We start from the raw sequence: 26,466 nt of genomic DNA, 5'->3' as shown, positions 1-26,466 counted from the left end.
TATAAATATATTTAACAGTCACTACCCGATAAGGGGTAGTTTTGTAATCTCACCCAATAGGGGCATTTTAGACTTTTCCTTTTCTTCATTTCCCCTTTTTCCTTTTTCTATTTTTTCCTTATTTCTTTTTTTATTTTTTGTTTCTTTTTGTGCATTTAATGCACAACCATTGGGGGCCCCAACAAAGAGTCGTTGGGCCCCCAACGGTCACAATTGTGACCATTGGGAGCCCAACGACTCCTTGTTGGGACTCCCAATGGTCCCTCTCTCTTGCTTTCCTCTAACTCTCCCTCACTCCTCTCTTGCCTATAAATAAGTGGGGTCTCCCCCTTTGTAATGAGTGGCTTCTTCAAGCCCTTTAGTGCATTTATAAGATTTTATGCTTTCTAGCCATTATTGGCTTTTGTGTATGTCCTCTTTTGGACTTGTTCTTTGATTTCTATGTGTGAATGTCCATTGTAGGACATACATTTCTTTTCCGCATATTTCATTACAACATTTTGGAACATTACATTTGAGAGAAAACTCAACACAGGTATTTCATTTCATTATTATATGAACATTTAAATTACCATAAACCCAACGAATCACTGAAACAGTAAATCAACAATCTCGATCCAATGCCTCATTCCGCAACCGCTCATAAGTCTACTCGTTTACCTGAAAATGGTAAAAATTATAGGAATTAGACTACCACGTCTAAGTAGGAAAAGTGTAACTTTTAATGCAGGTATGTCATGAATCTAGCAGGTGATGTGGGTGTCAAAGGTGATTCTCAACATATGTCTAAACAAGTAAGCAGTTTATGCAACAGAAGCCAACATTCGTATTCATGAGTATGTGAACAATTATACAACAACCATAACTGAGCAGGTAAAGCATATTGTGCAGCATTAATAAGCAAGAGAGGTAAGATATGCAACATAACATTAATAAGTGAGATGTGTATTGCAACAATCATAACATTAACATGTACAACTCTCAGATAATTGTTCAACTACCTCGTATCTACACATTTCATAATTTTATATCATCACAAGCTCAGAATATAAAACATGTTAAAGAACATAAACACATATCTCCAGTATTTCCACTCATTGTGTTACCTAACTGCTCTAAAATTGTGTTTAAATTATCTTACCCCGTGGGTACACACAGGCACAGGTGACCATCTTAGAAGAGAACGTTCGGGGGTATATTTTTCCAGGTATTTTATTAACCCGAACATTCTAACGGAGACTGAATCCCCAAGGGAGCGACCAATAGCCGAGAGAATCTCCAAGGGCTCAACTCAAAACAAGATGCATCCCTAACTTCTGCAGAAGACATAAAACTACCACCTAGGACACATAGGTAGTCCTGGTGCCTAACTCCGAGGACGGGGACCAACGAGCCGCTTCACGCTCGCAACATAACACAAGTCCTCAAAGTTTTATACCACGTACCCTTTCCAAGGTAAGCCTAAAAAACTGATTACATTAGTTAATCATTTTCCCGAAGTTCAGGACATTTCCCAACTTCCTTCTACTGCCATAGCACACAAACTCATAGCCAAATACCCACATCGGGTAACTCATTCATATTGCCCTCTTAGGCAAAACACATATCCATATATCACTAAATACACCATCATATGTGTGAAACCAATATAACAATCCCATTCCTCAACACAAGTACCAAGTTGCATATAAGCAATTCAAATTATATATTTTCCATTCATAATGAACCAAAGAAAAGCAATTCCCATAATCTAAATATATGCAACAAATAGTTTCAATACACAACATCTCTTTGATATGTCACACTCTTTTTCTATGAAAAGAGAGAGAATTTATCATAAGAATTGGAAACTATCATTGAATATTAGAACATTTGCAGCTTAATAGGCAGAAGCGAATATGCAACTAAATAGGCATTTGAGCATTAAAACTTTGAAACTAATCTTCCGAATGTACGACTTATCATGCATTTGAAACAGTAAGGCATATACATCATAACAGGCAACTAACTTGACATTTGAAAATATGAAATGCATGCAGCTTCATAAGAAATCAAGGATCATTAAAATAAGTATATAGATCATGGGTATCTACATATCACGAATATTTCTATAGCATAAGCTAGCGGCATTTCATACGTATGAACCCAACACAGAGTACCATACATGGTATTACATCAAACCCCATCACAGCATTTCCAGCTAGCCGCTTTCAGGAACAATTTAGAAGATTAAGAAATAACATCAAACTTATTATGTTTACTAAATAACAATAGAAATATTCGGTTAATCAATCAATAAAGCACACAATGCTAAGACATGGTTTACTTATATATTTTTCCACATGAAATCAGGGGCCCAAAACAGAACCAAGACACACAGCTTTGTAGATGATATAGAATCCAATGCAGGAATCAAGAAAAACCAATCGGCTCAAGAAGATAAATATGATCCAGGAAACAAATCTGATCAAGAAAACCCATAGGATCACGAAACAAATCTGATCAAGACAATAAATATGATCAAGGAAACAAATTGGATCAAGAAAACCCATATGATCCCATTATCTGAAGTAATCCATTCAGACAGACAAGAAAACAATAAATAATTTTTATGTTCCAAGCACACTATTCACTGTGGGTGGAGTAGCTTGGTGTAACACCTGTACATAGAAAGTTCCAAGAGCCAAAAACCTCATTGAGCCTGCCACTATGAGCACGACTTCACCAAATCTTGTTATTCAGAAGGATTTGCCACCACCGCCGAAGGGTTGTGCTTTTTTGGTGGAGGGGGCAAATGTTAGATGGTCAGGAGGAAGGAAAGTTAGGAGAGAGGGAAGGGAGAAAAAAACACAAGTCAAGAGGGAGGAAAGAAGGTCGAGAGAGGAGAAGATCAAGTAGCGGAGAGAGGCAGGGTGGAATGGACGTGATTGTAGATTATTTTTTGTTTTGAACATAAAAATGACATCTAGCCAGATTTGCATGTGTGAGTGAGTGATGTCTCACCGATGGTCATGATTCGTTGAATCCAACAGCTGTAAACTTCATATAATTGTAGCCCTCATATATTGAATGAGGGGATTCATTCCCTCGTAAAGACCCCTAAAACAACATTTAAAGAGGGTAGTAAGGCAACCAAAGTTATTAGGGGTCACAACTATTTTTCTATTTAATAGGCCCGTAGTTAACATGCATGTAAGTAGTGTTATGCAACAAGCCTCAGCTCAGGCCTGTTTATTTAGTAATTGACCTTGGCCCAATGTTATTTGTAAGCTGGAGCACAAACGAGAGAGAGAGAGAGAGAGAGAGAGAGAGAGAGAGAGAGAGAGAGAGAGAGAGAGAGAGAGAGAGAGAGAGAGAGAGATGTCTGCACTGTAAGAATGGCTTTTTTTTGCATAAATCATAGGCCCTGATTTATTGAGCGCTTCAATCACCTACTTATGTGTCGTAATTGAATGATCCAAAAATCAATTCCTACTAAGCAAACCATACGCGTCACATTTCTGATGTCAAACTAAAAAAAACATGATCACAAAATGTTTTCATTATGGTCTCTTTTCTTCTGACAAAAAATTGTTATTTTCCTTTTTTTTATTCTTATTCTCTCTTTGCTTTACTCATATACCATGAAATGGATTTTTCTGCATCTTCCTCTCTTTCTACCAACTTCTTGAATCAACTTGCCTCTGAAAAACTTACCAACACCAATTTTCTTACCTCGTAGAGATAAATCATTCCCTTTATTTGCAGCAAAGATCTTTCGGGTTACCTGGATGAATCGGTCTCGATTCCACCAGAATTTATAGTGCAGGAAAAGAATGATGATAAAGGGGATGTTATGACTACTCATGTTCGAAATCCAGATTTCATCTCTTGGATGAAGCGGGACCAGACACTCATGGCATATGTCACATCTACTCTATCTCAGGAAGTTTTGATTAGCATTCCCGATGACTGCATGGCTATGGAGCTTTCGGGTAAGTTGGTTCAAACATATTCTCAGATTTCAGAAGCAAGAGTTATATTTTTAAAAAAGGAATTCTAGAATCTCAAAAAGGGTTCCATGACCATAATGGAATATTTGAACAAAATGAAGCAAATCACTAACCAACTTGCTATTGTTGGCTATGAAGTCCCAGAAAAGGATAAAGTGCAACAAGTACTTAATGGATTAGGATCGGAGTATAATGTTGTCTACACTACATTGTCATGTTTTCCTGAGTTGCCCAACTTTGAAGCGCTTGGAGCGTCGAGAGGGAATTTACCTACTGTGGACAACCATAATGTTTTCCTATGCGAGGAGTAAAAGGTTGTGGATGTGTAGGGAACCAGGGAGACTGAGGTATTCTTTCACTCCCAAATACTCCACCATTGGTAAATCAGAATAGAAGAATTCCAACAGGCTATGCATGCAAAAATCCAGGTCATGTGAAAAAGGATTGCTGGCTTAAGGATGATCCTAGATATAATCTAGAAGCCAAAGTTCAAGGGAAGTCATCAGACAGATTAGGTGGATCAGGACCAGGTTAAGAGGCTCAGGCACCTATGGACAAACAACTCTTGTTGGCAACCCTTGTAGGATTCAATTTGAAGCAGAATGATCAAGGAATTTGGTATGTGCACTCAGGGGTAGCCAATCATATCACCAAGGATGAAGGTAAATTCCCAAACTTGATCCCTTATTTTGGAAAAGATAGTCATCACCTAAGATGGTACTCGACACCCCATCCCTGGCACTGAAAAAGTCTCTATTCCCATGTTTAATTTTAATCTTTAGTTGTCAAATGTATTCTTTGTTTCCAACATTAAAAAAAATCTTGTTTCTGTTTCTAAATTAGTTGATGATACCAATTCGTGTGTTATTTTTACTTCTGTTTATGTGAAGGATCTTCATATGAAGAGGACGTGCGCTGAAGGTCAAAGACAAGGAAATATGTACCTCTTCAAATAAGACCCATCCATTGAAATCAAGAATAAATCTATCAAGAAGTCCAAGAGTCATTCTTCATCTCTATATCTTGTCAATGAGTCAGAGTCGAATAAGTCAAGTATTTGGCATAGTCGTTTTGTGCATTGTAATGAAGCTTTCATTGGGAAGCTCAATCCTAGTAACTTAATTTTAGTTTCCAATACAAACTAAGAGTTGGAGAGTCATGTTTGTCCCAGTTGTCAAGTGTCTAAGAGTCATGTATTGACTTTTATACCTAGTAATAAAAGAACTTCTAAACTATTTGAAATCGTTCATTCTGATGTGTGGGGGACCTGCTCCCAATTCCTCTTCTTTTGGGAGTCGATTTTATGTGATCTTTGTTGATAATTATTCCCAGTACACTTGAATATTTTATGAAACATAAGCATGGAGTTTTTAATATTGTTAAAATTTTTCATGCTAAGATTCACAATCAATTTTCCATGTTTATCATAAATTTTCAGTGTGATGGTGGGGGTGAATACTCTTCGAATGACTTTATTAAATATTTCAAGATAAATGTGATCAATCGAAGAGTGTCTTGTTCCCGAACACCTCAGCAAATTGGACTTGCTAAGAGAAAACATAGACACATAGTTGATAGCGCTTTAGCTATGATGCATGAGGGATGCATTCCCACACATTTATGGGCAGAAGCTTTCCACATTGTTGTTTATGTCATTAATATGCTTCCCATGAAAGTGATTCAAGATAAATCACCATATTATGAACTTTTTGAAAAACATCCTGATTCTAATTTTCTGAAGGCTTAAGAATGTGTTTTCTATGTTCATATTGATGCATCATTAACAAATAAGTTTGATAAGAAAGCATATCTTTGTAAATTTGTTGGTTATGCTAATGATTACAAAGGGTACCGATGTTATGACATTAAGAACTGATGCATTCGAATATCAAGAAATGTAGTCTTTGATGAAAAGAAATTTTAGCACAAAGACATCACACATGGAGAAACACAAACACCCGAGTCTTATCAGCCCTGAATGAGTGAAGATTTATTTCCAACAGAAGATGATTTAGTTCAAGAACATGTGAATGAGAATGGATGTGAAGATAAAGTCTATGAGCAGCAACAATGTGACAGCTTAAATGATTGGTAGCATACAACACCAACTGCAGATTTGGTACCACAATCTGGCAGATTTAAAGGTGTGATATACAGCCACATAAATAAAGATATATCTAATGTGAATTCATTGCAGCAAAGTGCAGTCAACCAAACTGATCAAGTGCAGCAAGATACAATTATCCATATTGATCAAGTGCAGCAAGATATAGCTAGCCATATTGATCATGTGTCTCTAAATATAAGATCTGGACAAGTCAGACACCCAGTGGAGAGATGAATAAGCTATGAAAATTTCAGCACAGATCATCAATTATTTCTAACTGCTGTCTCAAAACAAGAACTCAAAACATACAATCATGCATCGAAGTCAAATCGATGAATTGAAGCTATGAATGAAGAGACGAAGGCACTATATGAGTGTCAAATATGGGAGATTGTTCGGAGACCTTTTGATAAAAATGTTGTGGGGTCAAAGTGGGTATATAAAATTAAATATAAACCAAATGACAGTGTAGAGAACCAGTCATGTAGAGGCATATATTAGGATACATGTCCAAAGAACCAGTCATCTCTTTTCTTATAACAAAGACTATCTCCAAGTGTACCTTTGAGATAGTCTTTGTTATAAGAAAAGATGAGAATGAAGATGTGCTTACTGTGATGGCCTTCTTTGATGCGGATTGGGCAGATGATCCTGATGAACGAAGGTCAATTTCAAGATATAGTGTTTTCATTGGAAGAAACTTAGTCTCATGGAGCAGTAAGAAACAAAAGGCGGTCACTCGCTCTAGTATAAAGGCCGAATATAGAGCCATGACTGCAGCATTTTCAGAAGTGACATGGATTAGATATTTGTTGAGCGAAGTGGATTAGAAAATATCATGTTCGGTGTTGTTCTATGACAATCAAAGTGCAATTAAAATTTCTCTCAATCCAATTCAGCATGGAAGAACAAAGCATATTGAAATGGATCAACACTTTATCCGGAAGAAGATAGAGAATGGTGAAATTGAAGCTAGATTTATTGGAACAGAACAAGAGGCTGAGCAAACATCATTTTTTGTTTTTAAAAGGCAAGTTGTCCATGATTTTGACCATGTACAACTTGAGGGAGGCTATTGGGACGTGATATGTGTTATGGATTCAGATCTGGATCCATATTAGATCTAGATTCATTGTAAAAGACGTTATGAGTTATTGTATCTTATCCGTCCATTTTACCCCCATTATATGTTTTGTTGTATATTAAAGATTGGGGGCAGTATTGTACATTTGCATTTGTAATCAGTTATAGATTCTTAATAATAAAAGAAATAAACCCCACATGTCCTAGCATTGACGTTTTGGGGGTATTAGCAGCAGCCTCTCTTCTCTCTATTCTTCTCTTCCTCTCGGTTTCTCGGTGGATGATCTCTGATTTACATGAGCAACTGAAAACATAAGATTCTTTTTCTCTTTTATCATCCAGGTTTGGTTGGTGCAAACAACCTTGTTTTCATGCTATGGAATGGTGATCAGGACATCATGTCCATCTTGTACTTCCCAATTGTCACTTTTTGTATCTTGCTTTCAGGGAATAATCAAAGTACGTAGACTATCCATCTATAGTTCAGGACTTCAGGATACATTTTAAACCATGTACGTATTTGATTTGTCGATTTTTTGCTGTTTTCATTTAAACTTATAGGAAACATAATATAGAAGTCTGTCCAAGTCTGGGAAATTGACTAGAATACTAGTGGATATTCTTTTTGTGCTTCACAACATCATAGGTTCAGTGATAATAGTAAGAGATGGTCACATCTAGGTAACTGACACTTCTGTCATGGTTTTGGATGAAAATGCTCTCAGACATGCTTTCAATTACTGCCACTACCCAGATGCTCGAGTTGCATCTTGTATCTAGACATTATAATGAGAGGAGTTCTTTCAGAAAAGTTATTTAACCTCTATTAGTGATTATACCTGCACAACACAAAATTGAGAACAGCGCTACTCTTTGCATGCCAAAATTGGACAAGGGAAAGATGGTTTTCTCCTTGAGGCTTCAGATCCACTTCTTGATGTGCCAAAGAATGTTCCAGATGTGCATTGGGCATAAAAGTGTATGGAGACCTGCAATTAATACACCAAATTTGAAGGCCAAGTCAGTAAGATCAACCAACTTTTCAGTTGAACGGGAATGCTTTCTTGACATTGTTGAGAGATTACGAGTTTTCATGTCAGAATATTGCTAACTTCTATATGTTTTATCTGCACATACTGTTTTTCAGAGATTGTGAGTTTTCATGTTGGAATTACCAAACTTTATTTGTTTTATTTGCACATTGTTACCAAGTATTGCTCTATGCGATAGTTGCATAAATTTGTAAGAGTTTTTATAGTTCATTTTCTGTTCTTGACTCTGCTACATTTGTTTAAATATTTTCATCAACTGATGTCGATTTTTGTTGACCATTTCACAGGTTATTAGGTTATCTGATTTTGGTGTTCAAGGTGCGGATGCTAAACATATCTTCTATTTGCGAGAAATTAATGATGCTGATAAGCTTGTGGAAGCAATTCAAGCAAAGAAAGGTGGAAAGGCTGTGATTGTTGGTGGTGGATACATTGGTCTCGAGTTGGGTGCAGCGATGGAAATTAATAATTATGATGTAACAATGGTCTATCCTGAGCCATGGTGTAGTAAGTATTGGTCTTCTGAAATAACAGTGTGGTTTTTATGCTTGACTGATTAGTATGCTATCCAATTGTTGTAAAACAACATATTTTACAAAGAAGTGTACACACATTGTGAAATAAAAATAGTTATTGCAAAAAAGATGGTTACAACTGCTGTTACAATTCGCTGAGAACATTTTTTCAGTTAAAGTAGTTAAAGGTTCATTCATTACATTTCAAAATGAATCAGAAAAATTATTTCTGCTGATACTAGCTATATATAGATGCACTTTATAAACTGCTGATTTACTAGCAGCCATCATTTTCCTTTACTAGCAATGTAGTAGTAGTATAGAAGAACACCAAATGCCTTATGTTCCTTGTTGAGTAGTCAACCTTGCTTATCCCTTTCTCTTAATGTTTTAAGACTGATAAAGCAGACTCTCTTGTTCTGCAGTGCCTCGCCTTTTTACTGCAGGAATAGCAGCTTTCTATGAGGGTTACTATACAAAGAAAGGAATTAAGATAGTTAAAGGGACAGTAGCAGTTGGATTTGACGCAGACGCAAATGGAGAGGTAAGTTCTTTTCTCATATCCTTTTTAACGGACTAAACCTTGAATCCTTAACGCCTAGCATTTTTTATGCTTAAGTGTTGAGTTTTCCTTTTCCAGGTAAAGTCTGTAAATCTTAAGGACGGAAGGGTGTTGGATGCAGATATTGTTATTGTTGGTGTTGGAGGCAGGCCGCTTACAGCATTATTTAAGGGTCAAGTAGAAGAGGAGAAAGGTGGAATCAAGGTAATTTTGGGTTCCTAATGTTCAACCTGATTTTCTGTGTTCTTTGTCACATCCCCATTACAAGTTGAGTGTTCTTTGTGTAAGAAAATAGAATCCTCAAACAAACTTCAAATGCTTCTTCACGAATAAGCTCTCTCAAGAACCATAAAGGTTCATACACAAAGTAAACACTTAAGAACCACTAGGGTTCACACACAAAATACTCAAAAGAGAGATTCACAATGAAAAAGTGAAGAATATATTTCATTCAAGTGGGACAAAACCCACACAAAAAGCATATAATACAATGGGGTAACACCCCATATTTATACATGAAATGAGATGGCAAGGGAGAGTTGTTGGACACTCCAACCTCTCTAAATAGAGCCGTTGGAGTGTCCAACGACTCTATGTAGCTTTTGCTTTTTGACTTAGTGTAACGCCCCAAAATTTCGACTTGTGATTTCAAAAACCTTATCGAAAAACCTTTCAAAGATTTAAAGTTTTAACTAAGACAATAGATTAAAAATCTGCAGTTTATTACAAAATGAGCATTTTGTTCCAAAGTTTAAATAAATCTAAAGAAAACTCCAAAAGACCCAGAGCCAAGCCGCCAGCAGAAAGAAGATAAATCTTGATCCATGTTGCACCACACCATCGGCCGCCAGTGAAGTCCTACTCCTCACCTGCCCATGAAATGGGTCAGTTTCATAACAAACCAGTAGGTGCACGAACAGATAAGTAGAATGAAAATAAAACAGGACATTCATGAGAGAAACAATTTATTATATTAAAACAACAAATACAATTGTAATGTATTCTAACAAGTGTAACACATGCAAAGAGCTATTGTTTGAAGTAATACACAGAGTGTTACTCAATCATCTACAACTATTTAAAAGATATTCTTTAAGTTCTGATATTAACTGGCTTGTGGGTACGCATAGACGCGAAACGTAGAAACAACCGAGACCGATTCGGGGGTTTATTATGTCAGGTGTTTTCATTAACCCGGATGGCTGACTGAGTCCGCTCCTAAGGGGACGGTCAGTGACCAAGAGAGTAAATCCCCAAAGGCATTCGTGGCCCATGGATGCATCCAACTTCTGCTGAAGTACCTAGGAGTTACCACCTAGGATAATTTATGGTAATCCCAATTCCCCTAACTCCGATGACTGGGGAAACCGAGTCTTTTGCCCGTGGGGTGGTGGTTAACAACCTGTCCATCGGAGTTTTTGTACCATCCATCCTCTCCCTTGATGAACCGTGAAGGTCGAATGAGTACGACGGGAGTTTCTTAGCCGCCGCCTCATCCTACATGCTGTGGTCTATTAGACCCACTCGAGCATCTTGCCTGTGAAGGCGAATGGTCACCATTTATGTGATCTCAGCATTGTGCTAAATGCACGCATCGAGGTTGCTACAACCTCATCATCACACCATCGTAACCCACATGGGACGTACTTGTCCAAAAGTACGATCGTACCTTCCTAGAGGTACAACTACGATGAGAGGGCAACATAATGTTTTATGATTCTTTTGGTTCATACATGACATGTATTGCTCTTTGAGCAAATGGGCCTGTGGAGGCCGGTATTATCTCATGGATATCAATAAGGAGTTGCTTAATCACTTTGAGGTACTCAATGACCTCCCGTACTATTTGTATCATACTTGTCTTCAGGTCTAATTACGAAAGTAAATTTGTGGGTTCTCGATAAATAACCCATCACAAGGTTTTATAAATGTCTGTATTATACTTGGCATGCTCGAATACTAAGAATCAAGAAGTCGCATACAAGATTCATCAGGAAATAACCAATAAGGCATCTATAGTAACTTATAACAGTGAGCAAGGCGAAAATACAGTAATAAGGTCTTTTTAGCAATGAGTCTACTCGTAGAGCTCACAATAAGCATGTAATTTCAAAAGAATACGGATGCAGAAACACAACACAGACCATCACTAGTTAGGAAATTCTACGAGTGAGAATGCATGCCAAATAAACTATTCTATCACAGAATCCTCATAATTTTATTTCATTCTTACAAACCCTTCGTGCGACTTTCCCCTACCTCGGGATGTCGTGCAGTTGCGTGCGTCTACGCGTGTAGATGATACGAGGCTCAGTCCGCGGAGCCAGAGCGGGGTTCGATACGATGTCTGCAAAAAATGTGAGTATTCAATTATGATAATTTAATTTAATGGTGCGACGAGAGCAAGGGTAGGATTAGGTGACCGGGGATTTCGGCCCCTTCCGGACTGAACACAAATGGCAGGGCCCTCGGCCCCTGCCTGACGAAATAGTGAATGGCAGGGGCCTCGACCTCTGCTTGACAAACTAGTGAATGGCAGGGGCCTCGGCCCCTGTCAGACAAAAGTAGCGAATGGTAGGGGCCTCGGTCCCTGCCTGACAAAATAGCTAATGGCAGGGGCCTCGGCCCCTGCCTGACAAAATAGCTAATGGCAGGGGCCTCGGCCCCTGCCTGACAAAGAAGCGAAGGGCAGGGGCCTCTGCCCCTGCCACAAAAAGGTCACGCATGGCAGGGGCCTCGGCCCCTACCTGATGAACAGGGAATGGCAGGGCCTCGGCCTCTGCCTGGCACCAAAAAGAATGGCAAGGGCCTTGGCCCTTGCCTGACGAAAATGGGGAAATGGCAGGGGCCCCAACCCCTGCCTGACGAAAAGGGGGAATGGCAGGGGCCCCAGCCCCTGCATGACAAATTAAGGGACGGCAGGGGCCTCAGCCCCTGCCAGAAGCACCTACAAATGGCAGGGGCCTCGACCCCTGCCTGGCAAAATCACGGAGCCGCAGAGGGGGTGTCCGGCCCCCTGCGTGCCGAGGATCAAGAGCAGCAGGGAGGATATTCTCTGCCCTCCCAGAAGCCAAGAGGTGGCAGGGGCGAGCCCCTGCCTGCCGGGAAATAGGAAACGGCAGGGGCATTGCCCCTGCCTTCCGGAGATCGAGAGGCGGCAGGGGGCTAACCCCTGCCAGCGAGAGAGAGATCGGGACAGGGGTGACAGGGGGCAACCGACCTCCTGTCGGATTCCCTATCACCCACAGAGGTGAGGGAGTGTCGCAGGGGCCATTGGTCCCCTGCCTGCACTCCGGCGCACCCCCAGAGGGAAGAGGGGACGACAGGAGCCTTGCAGGCCACCTGTCAGCCCTCCGATAAGTACAGGAGAGACGGGAGGGCGCGGCAGGGGCCGTGCGCCGCCTGTCGGCCTCCCGACGAGGTGACAGAGAGGGGGGTGAGGAAGAGAAGAGGGAGGAGAAAAGGGTGGAAAATGGCGTACCTGGGAGGCGGTGGCCGGCATCGGCGGCGTGCGCAACAGGGGAGGAGACCGGCGCGATGGGGGGGGGGGGGGCGAGGGCTGCGAGAGGGAGGCGTGACTCCCCTCGCCCTCCAACGTTCCTCTTAAAGGCACAGGGGGGGCAACGAATGGGTAAACCCTTGGTGGGTTTCCCTAATCCGCCTGCAAGCGAAGGGGAGGAGGTGCGGCGCTCAGGAATGCTCGGGTTACTTAAAACCCTAATGAAGAAGGGGCCCGGGTCCAAAACAATTTTTTTTTTTGAAATGTGGGTTTTACACTTAGTCAAAAAGCAAAAGGTCTATGCTATGTCCAAAACTGAATAATAAACTAAAAGTAAAAAATCTAACTAACCTATGCTATTGTAACTAAATTGAAAAAAAAAGATTACATATTATGGGATATTTACATATGAGATTACAATTTTTAACACTCCCTCTCAAACTTACGGTTGAACAACCGAAAGTTTGTCCAAGAGAAAGTAAAATCGAGAAGTAGCGAGTGGTTTGGTAAAGAAATCTGCCAGTTGAAATTCTGAGGAGACATACGAAAGATCACTGGTGCCTTGTAGGAATTCCTCACGTACATAGTGGCAGTCCATTTCGATATGCTTGGTTCGTTCGTGGAATGTCTGATTGCTGGCAATGTAAATGAAACTTTTGTTGTCACAACATAGTCGTGATGCACTTGTACTTGTAACACCCATATCATGAAGTAGTCGTCTCAACCAGACCACTTCCATGGTGGTGGTAGCCATGGCTCTGTACTCGACTTCAGTAGACGAAAGAGAGACCTTCTGTTGCTTCTTACACCTCCATGAAATCAATGACTCTTCAAGGAACACACACAGTCCAGTAGTTGAGTGTCGATCATTTGGGTCTCCTCTCCAATCTGCATCAGTATAAGCAGTTAATTCGAGTGTGGAAGAAGCAGACAAAAACAATCCTCTAAAAATAAAAGTTTTAATATATCTAATAATGCGTAACACAACTCCCATATGAACAGAAGTGGGAGCATGCTGGAATTGACTTGCTATGTGAACCATGGTTTTAAAACCCGTGACTCGACTCGTTCTTTAGTGACTCGTGACTCAGCGGGTCAACTCGGTGACTCAGACCGGGTTTTGTTAACTTTTGATTTTAAAAGAAAAATAATATATAAATGATCATTTAAACATATAAAGGTTTGTAGAATGACTTAATTACTAGTTTAATTGATTAATAAGTCAAATAACATCAAGTAAAACTATATCTAACTTATAATTACTCATCTAATAGCAAGAAATCGAACAACCAAACAAAAAAATAATTTAATATTTCAATAGAAACAAGCCCTAAAGTAAAGTTAAGTTAAAAACTTACAAGAATACCAGTAAAAACTAAAGTAAAGATAACCATACTTGAGCAATCTGCAAGAGGTAACCCAAAATCCCACGTAGGGTCCTTTCCTTTAGTGAATGTTGTTGGAGTCCTTGAAGATTCTTCTTGTGACATTTCTTTGATGATTTGATAAATCTAGAACTGTTAAATTTGAAAAGTTAAAAACATAGATACAGTTAGTAGAAAGTAATTAGTGAAAGAACTAAAAAAATGCCATGATTATGGATCAGTCCAGACTCCAAACCTATCAAAGAAAATTAGTGAAATGTACCCTGAAATCGATTGAGGTTCGGTCCACATGAATCCTCAAATCGATTGAGGTTCAGTCCACCTGAACCTTGCAAGCAGATTTACAAGTGGGTCAAAACTGCACCTGATCCCAAAAATCGATGCACACATAAAACTATACATGGTACATAATGATAATGCACACAAACTGAACATTGTATATGCTCATCAGCATAAGCAAGTTATCATTTTTGTTTTACTATTAACACTAGCATGATCAACAAAAAAAAAAAACCCATTAGTGCATGCTTCGTTGCAAAAAAAAAAAATTATACAAGCAGAACCCAAAATCGAAACCAAATCAGAATCCTAAAAACCTGTACCTGTTACCCAAAATCGAAAATCGTGATACATTAAAAAATACAGCCAAAATAATTCTGAATCGAATTGCACAGGATTGGTTTAAATCGTCTATTTGAAAAAAATGCTTTTTGAAGAAATTCAGAAAACATACAAATTTAAAAAAATTATATGTACAGGCCGATTCAGCTACATTCCCAAATTTCATAGGAGCCCAAATCAACCCTTGCACCAAATAAAAAGGGGTTGATTCAAAAGTAACAAGGTCAACATCTCTTTCTGTCAAAGATTTATTTGGATTCTAGTGTTCCAAAATTTCTATTGATTGCTATTTGTGCCAACAGAAATATCGTTTACATACAAAGCGTGTTCCAAGTACATCTATTCCGATGAGCAATGCTCAATTAACACAATTTGTTGTGGTGGGTGGTATCTGGGTTCCTCCAGAGTACACTGCAGTAGCAACTTCTAGCCAAGCCGCACCGGCAGCTATCTACACACCCTCATCAACAACTGCTTCACCATCAATAACAACAACAACATCGATTCCGACATTAACGTCTAAGCCAAAGAAACAAACACAACAACCATCTCCAGATGGGCCCTTGCCATCAGATAGAAGGGGTGGTGATAAAAGTGGAAGCAAGGAAGAACACAACATTTGTGAGGAAGCAAGTTCCTCAGCCACTTCTTCCTCCCGCACTACCACCTCCCCTGCTCTGTAAACTACTTATGTACATATTTACCCTATTTGATACACCCAGATAGGTAAATATGGGGTTACAGTGGCCTTTATGTTTCTTTAACCAATATACAACATACATACCTTCACAAATCTCGCCGGAAATTCTCGCAGTGGCGGAAAGAAACACAAAAGGGGAAAAAATTGAAAAAACATACGTGGTGGCGTCGGAAAATCTCGCTGATGCACTGTTTTTGCTGGAGAAGATGCGTCGGAGCTGCTGTTCACCGCCGATGTGCCTTCGTCGGAGTGACCGTTCGCGCTGGAAATACAAAACGCAAAAAAAAAACACGATGGTTGTTTACACTGGAGTTACTGTTCACGCCGAAAACTCCTTTCCGACATCGCTATTCACGTCGGATGGCTGGAGCTGCAGCCACACCGCACCTTCTCGGCTTCTCCTCTCTTCCGTCGAGGGTTGAACATTGAAGACCTTAGGGTTTTCGTTAAAAACTTAAAAGGTAAAGAACCATCGTGTTTTTTTTTTGCAAAAGTTCCATTACAACGAACCGTCACGATTCTTTTTGAATCGTGACTCGCCCCGAGTCACACGAGTCCAAGCGATCCCTCCAGCGAGTTTTGTCAACCGAAAGTGAGCAGCACTCGCCTGAGTCCAACAAGACTCGTGACTCGGCCGAGTCAAGCTCGAGTCATAGCCGAGTCTTGGCAAACCGAGTTTGCCTTGCCGAGTTGACTCGCTGGAGGGCCGAGCCGAGTCGAGTCATCGAGTTGACTCGGCGAGTTTTAAAACCTTGGTGTGAACAACATATGCAATGTCGGGTCTTGTGATGGAGAGGTAAGACAACACCCCCAATAAGTTGTCTATAAGGTGTTGGGTTCTCAAGAGTTTTCCCATCGTCAATTTTCATTTTGATGTTCACAACTTCAGGAGTATCAACATGTTTGTCATCTGTGATTCTTGATCTGTCAATAATATCAAGAGCAAATTTAGATTGAGTTAGTAAATAACCTCTAAGAGAATAAGTTACTTCAATACCAAGAAATTTTTAAAAAAAACCTAAATCACTCATTTCAAAGTTGTTTTTGAGAATTTTTTTGATATTGTCAACTCCCTGTTTATCACTTCCTGTGATGATCATGTCGTCCACATAGAGAAGAAGAATGATGATCCCTGCGTTAGATTTCTTAATAAACAAAGCTACGTTAGTAAAACAAAATTGAAAGCCAAAATCAAGCATAACCTTACTGAATTTATCATACCAGGCCTTTGGGGCTTGCTTAAGACCATATAATGCTTTATGTAATCGAAGAGCTTTTCCTTGAGGAACTTAAATGCCAGGAGGTGGTTCCATATAAACCTCTTCGGCTAGACTTCTATTGAGAAATGCATTCTTGACATCCATTTGAAAGATATGTCATTTATTTATGGAGGCAAGGGCTATTAGAGTTCTTACGATGGTCATTCTAGCAACTGGTGCAAAGGTTTCTTCGTAGTCTATTCCATATTCTTGTGAATAGCCTTTGGTGACTAGTCGGGCTTTAAAACGTTCAAGAGTGCCATCACTCTTAGTTTTAACTTTGTAGACCCATCGACATCCTATGGGCTTTTTCCCAGCTGGAATATCTTGAATAGTCTATGTGTTTGCCTTTTTCAAGGCATTTAACTCGGTTGTCATAACTTCGACCCATTTTGAATGTTCTTTTGTTGTATTATAGTTTGAAGGTTCTATATAGGAGTGCAATAGGGCAATATATGCTTGATGTTTTGGTGAAAAAGATTCATAGGATACAAATTTTTTGGGCACTCTTGATACCCTAGATGATTTTCTGGTTTTTATTTGATTCTGTGCTTTAATATATTTTTCTAGAGCATAAGGTTGCTCTAGATTTTCTCTCCTGAAGTATTGAATGCAATCTGGATGGGATGTTTCAACATTGATTATACTATTTTGACCTTCTTGATCAACTTCTTCTTCATTAATTTTCGAAACTAAGTCCAACAAGGAGTATTCATCAACCTCTCTAGGTTTTTTAGTTTCAAAGAAACTTTCGTTTTCTAAGAAAGATACATTTTGTGACACATATAACTTCCTAGTTCTGAGATCAAGGCATCTATAGCCTTTCTGATTGCTTGCATAACCAAGGAATGCACAAGGAATGGCTCGAGGGGAAAGCTTGTCATTTTTGTTGGAGAAAATAAAACATTTGCAACTAAATACTCTTAATCGCGAATAATCTAGAGTTTGTTTAAAAAGTTTTTCAACAGGTGATACATTTTTTAACAAAGATGATGGCATTCTATTAATGAGATATACTGCGGTTAGTGTAGCTTCGGCCCAAAATTTTTTAGGAACTTGATGAGTAATGAGCAGAGTTCTTGTTGTTTCTATAATGTGTCTATGTTTTCGTTCTGCTAAACCATTTTGCTGTGGAGTATATGGGCATGACTTTTGATGTAAAATTTCATGTAGATTTAAATAATCGCTAAATTCTTTTGATAGATACTCTCCCCCTGAATCAGTGCGAAATATAGAGATATCATTCTTAAATTGGTTTTTAACTAGTTTATGAAATATTTAAAAATGTAAAAATACTTCGGATTTATGTTTAAGAAAATAAATCCAGGTATGTCTTGTAAAATCATCTACAAAAATGACATAGTATGAAAACCCTCATTCTGATATGACAAGTGCAGGACCCCATACATCCGAATGTACTAACTCAAGAGGTCGAGAAGAGATAAAATTTCTTTTTTGAAAGGGTAATCTCTTCATTTTTTCAAGAATACATTTTTCATATTTAGATGTCTCAGAATTACAAAAGTTTTCCATATTTGGAAAAACCTGAATTTTGGATATGTTAGGATGACCAAGTCTCTTGTGCCATAAATCCAAGTCCATTTTTTGAACATTACAACAAAACATATTCTTGGGAATTTCTAAAAAATCCATGTAGTATAGGCCTCCTTCTTTATAGCCTTCCCCAATCAGCTTCCCTGACTGGTGATCCTGCACTTGGCAATCACGAGAAGAGAAGGAAACGTTATATCCATGGTCAGATAATTGAGAAACGGATAAGAGATTGAGGTTCAATTTTGGAATATATCTAATTTGAGGAATATGAAACCCTTTTAAGTTTTGAGAAGTTTTTTCAAAATTTCCTATTGCTTTAATTTCTAGTGATGTTCTATCAACAGTAAAAACATTGGACCCATTTGAATTACAACATTCGGATAACATTTCGATATTTGAAGTCATATGAAAAGAAGCACCTGAGTAAAGAAGCCATAGAGTTTTACCTGGATCGGAAGTGCTAACTGAAGAGACTGCAACTCCCGTAGATAAAGATGCTCTCTTAAGTAGAGGTCCAAGAGCTTCCACCAATTGTGTCAGAGACATGCTTCCATTGAAAGATTCGCTTGATTCTTGTGGTGGTCCGACGGTGGCGACCTTTTTCTTATAGGGATTTCTTAATTTTGGGCAATGGGTTTTTATATGTCCGGCAATAGTAGCAAATGATTTTTCTTCTTTCAAAATCATTTCCTTGTTTTTCATCATTTCCTTGTAAGTCCTAACATGGTTTTCTGGTTTCGAGACGGCTAGAACTGAGTCGTCATCATTCTTGGAGATCCTACTTTTGAGTCTATTTTCTTCCATACTTAAACTCCTCTATTGTGTATTCTATTAAAGGCACTTTTCCACGATGAAGCATAATAGACTTAGTGGATTCAAATTCCGATCTTAATCCACTAATGAAATGAAAAAAGTACTCTGCATTGATTTGATTTTGGCGGAGTTCAATATCTTGTGGACAATGCCACTTTGGTTCAAGAAAAGCTAATTCTTCTCACAATTCCGACAAGCCATTGTAATACTCCCTAATGCTCTTGTCTCTTTGAACCATATTTCTTACTTTGGTTTGAAGATTGCACACATGTGCAATATCTTTAAGAGAATACATTTTCTTAAGATAGTCCCAAGCTTCATTTGCATGCTCAAAGTTTGCTAAATTTGAGCATTTGTTTATATCAACACTCAAAATAAGCCAAAACATGATCTTGGCATGTCCCATACGCCATTCTTTCCACTTTTTCTCGTACGTAGATATGACCTTAATTCTTTCTACCTCCGTGAGAGGTATTTTCTTTTCTTCTTCATCTTTTGTAAGAATTGGAGTAGGTTCCTCATTGGTTCCATCTACTAATCCCCATAAATCCTTGCCACATATAAAATGCTTCATAATCGAAGCCTATGTGACAGTTGAAATCATTTAGTTTGATGGGCTTAATAGTGACATTATCATTGTCATTCATTTTACAATATTTGGGAAAAGAGATAAGAGAAAAGGAAAGCTAAATAGAAGAATACTCTACCACAAATGCTGAATACGAATATCCTTCAAGCTTTTTACGCCTCCACACGATCACCACTTGTAAGAACCTCGTGTGGCATGTTTTCCAATGCACGAAAAGACTTATCTTGATTGCTTGAACTTTGCTCTGATACCATGTAAGAAAATAGAATCCTCAAAAAAACTTCAAATGCTTCTTCACGAATAAGCTCTCTCAAGAACCATAAAGGTTCATACACAAAGTAAACACTTAAGAACCACTAGGGTTCACACACAAAATACTCAAAAGAGATATTCACAATGAAAAAGTGAAGAATATATTTCATTCAAGTGGGACAAAACCCACACAAAAAGCATATAATACAATGGGGTAACACCCCATCTTTATACATGAAATGAGATGGCAAGGGAGAGTTGTTGGACACTCCAACCTCTCTAAATAGAGCCGTTCTCCAACGACTCTATGTAGCTTTTGCTTTTTGACTTAGTCAAAAAGCAAAAGGGCTATGCTATGTCCAAAACTGAAAAAATAATAGCTTTTGCTTTTTGACTTAGTCAAAAAGCAAAAGGTCTATGCTATGTCCAAAACTGAAAAATAAACTAAAAGTAAAAAATCTAACTAACCTATGCTATTGTAACTAAACTGAAAAAAAAAGATTACATATTATGGGATATTTACATATGAGATTCTCTATGAGATTACAATTTTTAACACTTTGCACAGGTGCTGCATATCTAACATCCGTTACCATCAGCATATGATCATCATCCCTGCCATTCATATCTTTATACAATTGGAAACCATCATACTTTTTTTTTAATCATCATATGGTTATCAGTCATTATTATGCCCTCTCATCACGATGTTAGTTACCCATCTCACTGCCATGATTATCATTATCAGACCACCTTCAGATGCTATTTTCTGACATTGTCATCACAATCATGGATTTATTATTGATCAAAATGTGTTCATTATCATCTTCAGCATCATATATTGTAGGGAGGTATGTTCAGTTTTTTATGAAGCTTTTATTTTCATACGATTAGATAAAGCCTTTGTGTTTGCATGTCTGCACATAAAAGCTCTCACATATACTTGCTTAGAAGTTGTCCAAATGAGTGTACTGTTGACAGGTTCAGCATGGTTATGGGTATACAAGGACAAATGGCAGTACTACCAACACATTGAGGCCATGTTGTTGGTAGCACAAATATTGATATCGGCTATATCTCGGCGATGCTATTTCTCGTGATATTATAGGTTTGGTGATAAATCTCGGAAAAATCTCGGGGCTTAAATATATATATATATATATAATAACAAAAATAAGTAAGAAAATATCATGTTTAGATATTAAAATACACATATAATAAAAGAATTAAAAAATACAAAATAAAGAAGAAAAAGACATTTAAGATGGAGAAAATAAATTTAAACAGTAACAATATTTGATAATATCGCGATATTATCATGAGAATATCTCCATATTCTCATAATAATATTGCGATATTATCAAATTGGCAATACTTTTAAAATATCATGATATTTTTCCTATAATATTGTTTGCTGAAAATACAACGATAATATCACAATATTTTGAAAATATCACTGATATCCGTGACTATGTCTTAACTTTTCTGGTATAATTTGATCAACAGACGGATGCTTTCTTTCGGACTAGTGTACCTGGTGTTTATGCCATAGGAGATGTAGCGACTTTTCCATTGAAGTTGTTTAAGGAAATGAGAAGAGTGGAGCATGTCGATCATGCTAGGAAATCTGCAGAGCAGGCTGTGAAGGTAAATTTTTTTCCTATTATTGCTTCTATATATACATGGGCTCTTTTATGGTGATACTGTACCACCATGGATTATGATGGTACATAGGACTGCGTAATGAGCTGAGCTAGCTTGAGCTCGGCTTGAACTCGTCCAAAAAACTAAATGAGTCAAGCTTGAACACTGGCACAGGCTTGATATAGATAAAAGAGCCAAGCTTGAACAGGTAAGCGGGCTTGATTAAGCTCGATTAACCCAATTAGGCTCGGTTCATAAAGTATATGATACCTCAGATTTGATATATGTAGCATTTTTGTTGGAAAACTATCAAAGAAAGGAATCTTATTGAAACGGGTAAAACATTGGGCATTTATAGAGCAGTGCTGAGATCGAATCCCAGCATTGTTCTGTTGTTTTCAGAACTTTTTGAAAAAGTGAAAGCGTTCAGCTCAAGCCAAGCCATGCTTGAGCTTGGCCTGAGCCAAGCACGAACAAAGATTTTTCAAACTCAGCTCGAGCTCGAGCCGAGCTTAAACAGTTATTTTTTTATGATCCGAGTTCGAAGCAGCCCAAGCTCGAACCCGGCTTGTGTGCAGACCTAATGGTACACACTTAATTTATATAGATCTAAGCTCCAAAAGCAAAATAACCATTGGATCATGTTTAGCATGTTCTACTTGGTATTTTCATGTGTTAAAGTTGAATCACTATGATGTTTTATACAATTTTTAAACCACTCTTGTCATTAATTGTGAGTTGTTGATTTTCACCATCTTAAAAATGGAATCTTATTATGTTATACATGATAAAACCTTCTAATATAGTAAATAAACCATGCTAGATACATCTATATGGTTAGATGTACCATTTGGTGGATAGATCTATGCAAACAAGAGAGTGTACCACCCTATGGTATCGTGGTACAAAACCACCATATATATCTATGGGAGTAATAGTGGATGCACAAGGCATTGAACGAATCACATGCCGTGCATAAAAAAAAGAGAGGATTTAGCTGCAGTCACTGACTGTTGCGTCCGACGAGATGGGTGTCCACTGTTACGCTCGTCTCTCTCTCTCTCTCATGTGTATATATATATATATACATGAGAGAGAGAGAGAGAGAGAGAGAGAGAGAGAGAGAGAGAGAGAGAGAGAGAGGGTTGTATCTTTGTACCACAAATTTTAAAAATTTATGAAAATACAAAAGTGCCTCATTTCCATTAAAGTATATTCATAATATTTTCTTAAAATACTTTGGAAATGTTAGGACTCCTTATGAATGCTGGAAAAAAATGACAAAAATAAAAGGAAGCTTTGCTTGCCTGACTTAAATCTCATGTAATCTAGAATTGCATGCAGAACAGAGACTCACATGTTCTCTACAAGTCATGAATATTTTAAAGTTACATTGGTGGTTTTCATATCTTTGTAATTCTATATGTTGCAGCATGTTAAGGCAAGGGAAGAGGGAAAGTCAGTTGAAGAATATGATTATCTTCCATACTTCTATTCCCGTGCCTTTGATCTTTCATGGCAGTTTTATGGAGACAATGTTGGTGATACTATCCTGTTTGGTGATAACGATCCTGCATCTCCAAAGCCAAGATTTGGTACATACTGGATCAAGGATGGAAAGGTCATAGGCGTTTTCCTTGAAGGTGGCACTCCAGATGAGAACAAGGCCATAGCTAAGGTGGCTAGAATCCAGCCTCCAGTTCAAAGCACAGATGAACTAATCAAGGAGGGTCTTGGCTTTGCTTGTAAAATTTAATTGGATGAGCCTTCATATTCCATTTAGATGGAAAACAGGATCATAGATGAACTGATGTTTGGTGTTTGCTTGTGTTTGTTTTGGTAATGTATTTGTGTAGAGGAGCATTGCTTTGTTAGCGTCCTGTTAGTAATCAAACCGTTCACAATGGCTTGAAGAAACTGTTTGCATTATCTAAGGGGGTTTCTCATTGCAAACATGTGTTGTAGTCTTTTGCACTAGAAAGTTCCCTCTATTGCACACCATTTGATATTTCTGAGCTTTTGGTTACATTAAGAATGTTTGGGAGCCGGTGTTGGAGCGGAAATGAGATGGGTGATGGATTTATTGCATTAATATCAGGTTAAAAACATGTCATTTTGAGAACATGTGATATTTTGAAAATAATAGATAGTATCTATAATGCTAATGACAGCCTAGATATCATAGTAGATGAAGATAAGCTAATCTGTGTTCAACTTGATAATAACATCATATTGAATCTTGATTAATTTAACAATGAAATAATTACAAATTTTTAGCGAATTTTAGTCAGGGCAAGAAAATGGATTGTTCTATGGTCCACAAAAGAACATGAAGAGGAAAATAGATTGTTCAGTCAGGTTTGAGCGATCCATTGCCACGTCTTAATTTAACTTATCTACTCATCCATGTGATCTTATATTTATAAATGAATCAAGTTAATTAGATCAGGAATGTGCTTTTGGATTTTACATCATACCATGTCAGTCATCATTTGAATATATTTGGGCTTGGAGATCTGGTTGCTACAAACTTCCATCCATATCATCATGAGGTTGGCATTCTGGTGTTTTTTTTGCAAATTTGACCTTGCAAATGTATCCGTTTGCTGGGAATCAACACTAGGATCATGGCTTTCTGATGAATAAATACAAAATTTTGAAGCTTGACTATTTATTCAAGTTCTCGACTATTGATTTTTAAGGCATAAAAACCCTGTTCATGTATCATAATCCGATGATCCAGGGCCGTATTCTTACAAAATCAAGCATGTATAACACATTCATATGGTCAAAATTTTCTGAGATTGAAAAAAGTACCAAAATGCCAGTTTGGATGGTGGTTTGTACCGACCAGTTACTCATTTGGGCTTACGAAACATAACTAAACAGACATGTATAAGTTGGACAAGCAAGCCAAGCACTCAGGTGGTCGAAGAGGCTGGTTATTTAACTAATCTTAATTTGATTTAATCACTGTATCGTCATATTTCTTTAACAGAGACCCATGATGGGGCCCAAAAGTTAATTTCTGACATGTCAAACTACCAATTGGCATGAGATTTATTAGACTATATTTAAAAGGTGAAAAAGATTATAGAGAGAACTTTGATAATTTTACACGTGCCAGCACAAGCTAGATGAATTTATTTTCATACTCATACCTATGATAAAATCAGTCTAACAAAATCTCGTTATTGAGTTTTTTTTCTCTCAAATTTTAAATATTCTTGGAAAATATTATGAATATATAGAAGGGTTAAAAGATAAAAATATATAAAATCATAATAACATTGTGATCATATCATGATATATTGCCTATTTTTAAAATCTCAATATCATGTGTCCATCATGAAACTAGAGACCTATATGTTAAAGGAACCCTTTAACAATGTTGTTTCTTCAACTGCTTATAATCTAAGAGTTTGAAAGGTTGCAATATTTTAACTAAGACTAATACAACTCATTCTAATCTAAATATGCTTTGCTAGTACGCTGCCCTTGAGGCCGTAAAAGTCAAGCAAATAAAAAACCGACTTACAACATCTCTATATGATATCATGAGAAGCTTGCATTTTTTATTGAATTGATGAATGGGAGAGTCAGTCAATCAGTCAGAGAGTGTTAAGGAAAGCACGATGATGATGGATCATGGATCTAGTGGACCCAGCTCAAGTCAAGGAAAGAAAAGCTATATAAAGGAAAGAACTGTTGCAGCTGAAGGAAAGAGTTCGTGCTAAGGAGGATTACCATCTAATGAAGATCAAGATAAGGATTAGAATGAAATCTAATAATTATAAACCTCCTATTATAGCTCCTGTAATCAGGAGTCCTAAGAGGGAAAGAAAGGAACATGTAAACCGTGTGGACTCTTCTCTATTTAAGTAGTGAACACCTCACAGAGAGGAAGTGTGTGAGGTTTCTATCCGTGGACGTAAGTTCTACTCTAGAACCGAACCACGTTAAATGTGTTGTCTTCCTTATTCTTCCACCGGTTTACGGTATCGGAGCTTCAGCGATCTGAGGACCATGTCTGGCTCAGTTCCTTCATCCACTAAGCAAACCAAAGAGATCAACAACTCGGGCAACGGCAACGATTCAGGTGATGAATCCTTTCTTTCCCTTCTTCAATGTCACTGGAGGTTCAACAAGTGGCATGGTGTCACCCCTGCCGGCACCAAATAATCTGAATTATTTTCTGACCACCAAGTTATCTGATAATTTCTTACTGTGGGAATCACAGTTTATCCCCTTGCTCAAGAGTTACAATCTCATAGGATTTATTGATGGCTCGTTACCATGCCCGGAAAAATTTGTGGTGTCGGAATCAAATCAAGAGCCCAAGATCAATCCTGCTTACATTCAGCGACAGTGTATGGACCAGTTACTGTTGAGTTGGCTGTTATCGTCACACAAAGAAACCGTCCAGAGCCTGCTGGTCAGTCTGTCCTCATCCTATGGAGTTTGGTCGTCTCTCAAGAGGGTGCATGTTGCTCGATTGAGAGCACGCTTCAGCAGTTGAAGGGTCAACTGCAGGAGCTAAAGAAAGGTGGTGATAGTATTTCCACTTATTTTTCATAAGGCCATAGTTTTGGACCTTGGTGCATCAACTTGCCCTTGCATCAAGACCTGTTTCAGACGAAGATCTGATTATGAGCATCTTAGCCGGTTTACCTGCTTCTGAGTATGGTTCTTTGGCTGTGTCGTTAGATGAGTTGTTTGGTCTCCTCCTTACACATGAAGTTGAAATCAATGCTTGACAACAGCAAGAAGTTGTCACTCCTTCGGTGCAGTTTTTTCAACGTCAGAATAATAGAGGTCAAGGCTATCAAAACTCGGGAA

At 38.2% G+C, this 26,466-nt stretch overlaps 1 protein-coding gene across 1 annotated transcript in view; it reads left to right on the top strand.

Moving 5' to 3' along the window:
• Positions 1-23,578, top strand: part of LOC149812100 (monodehydroascorbate reductase 3, cytosolic-like) — a 74,481-nt gene extending 50,903 nt beyond the window's left edge. The window contains exons 6-10 of the mRNA XM_089992679.1: positions 8,522-8,741; positions 9,175-9,293; positions 9,390-9,515; positions 21,490-21,630; positions 23,060-23,578. Coding sequence (XP_089848805.1) covers positions 8,522-8,741; positions 9,175-9,293; positions 9,390-9,515; positions 21,490-21,630; positions 23,060-23,383 — 930 coding nt within the window. The 3' untranslated portion in view covers positions 23,384-23,578. The remainder of the gene's footprint in view (positions 1-8,521; positions 8,742-9,174; positions 9,294-9,389; positions 9,516-21,489; positions 21,631-23,059) is intronic.
• The last annotated feature ends 2,888 nt before the right edge of the window (positions 23,579-26,466 follow it).

This window comes from Nuphar pumila, chromosome 17 (genome assembly GCF_984573655.1).
Source record: "Nuphar pumila chromosome 17, dmNupPumi1.hap1.1, whole genome shotgun sequence".
Taxonomy (NCBI): Eukaryota; Viridiplantae; Streptophyta; class Magnoliopsida; order Nymphaeales; family Nymphaeaceae; genus Nuphar; species Nuphar pumila.
This window is presented reverse-complemented; position numbering and strand designations above follow the sequence as displayed.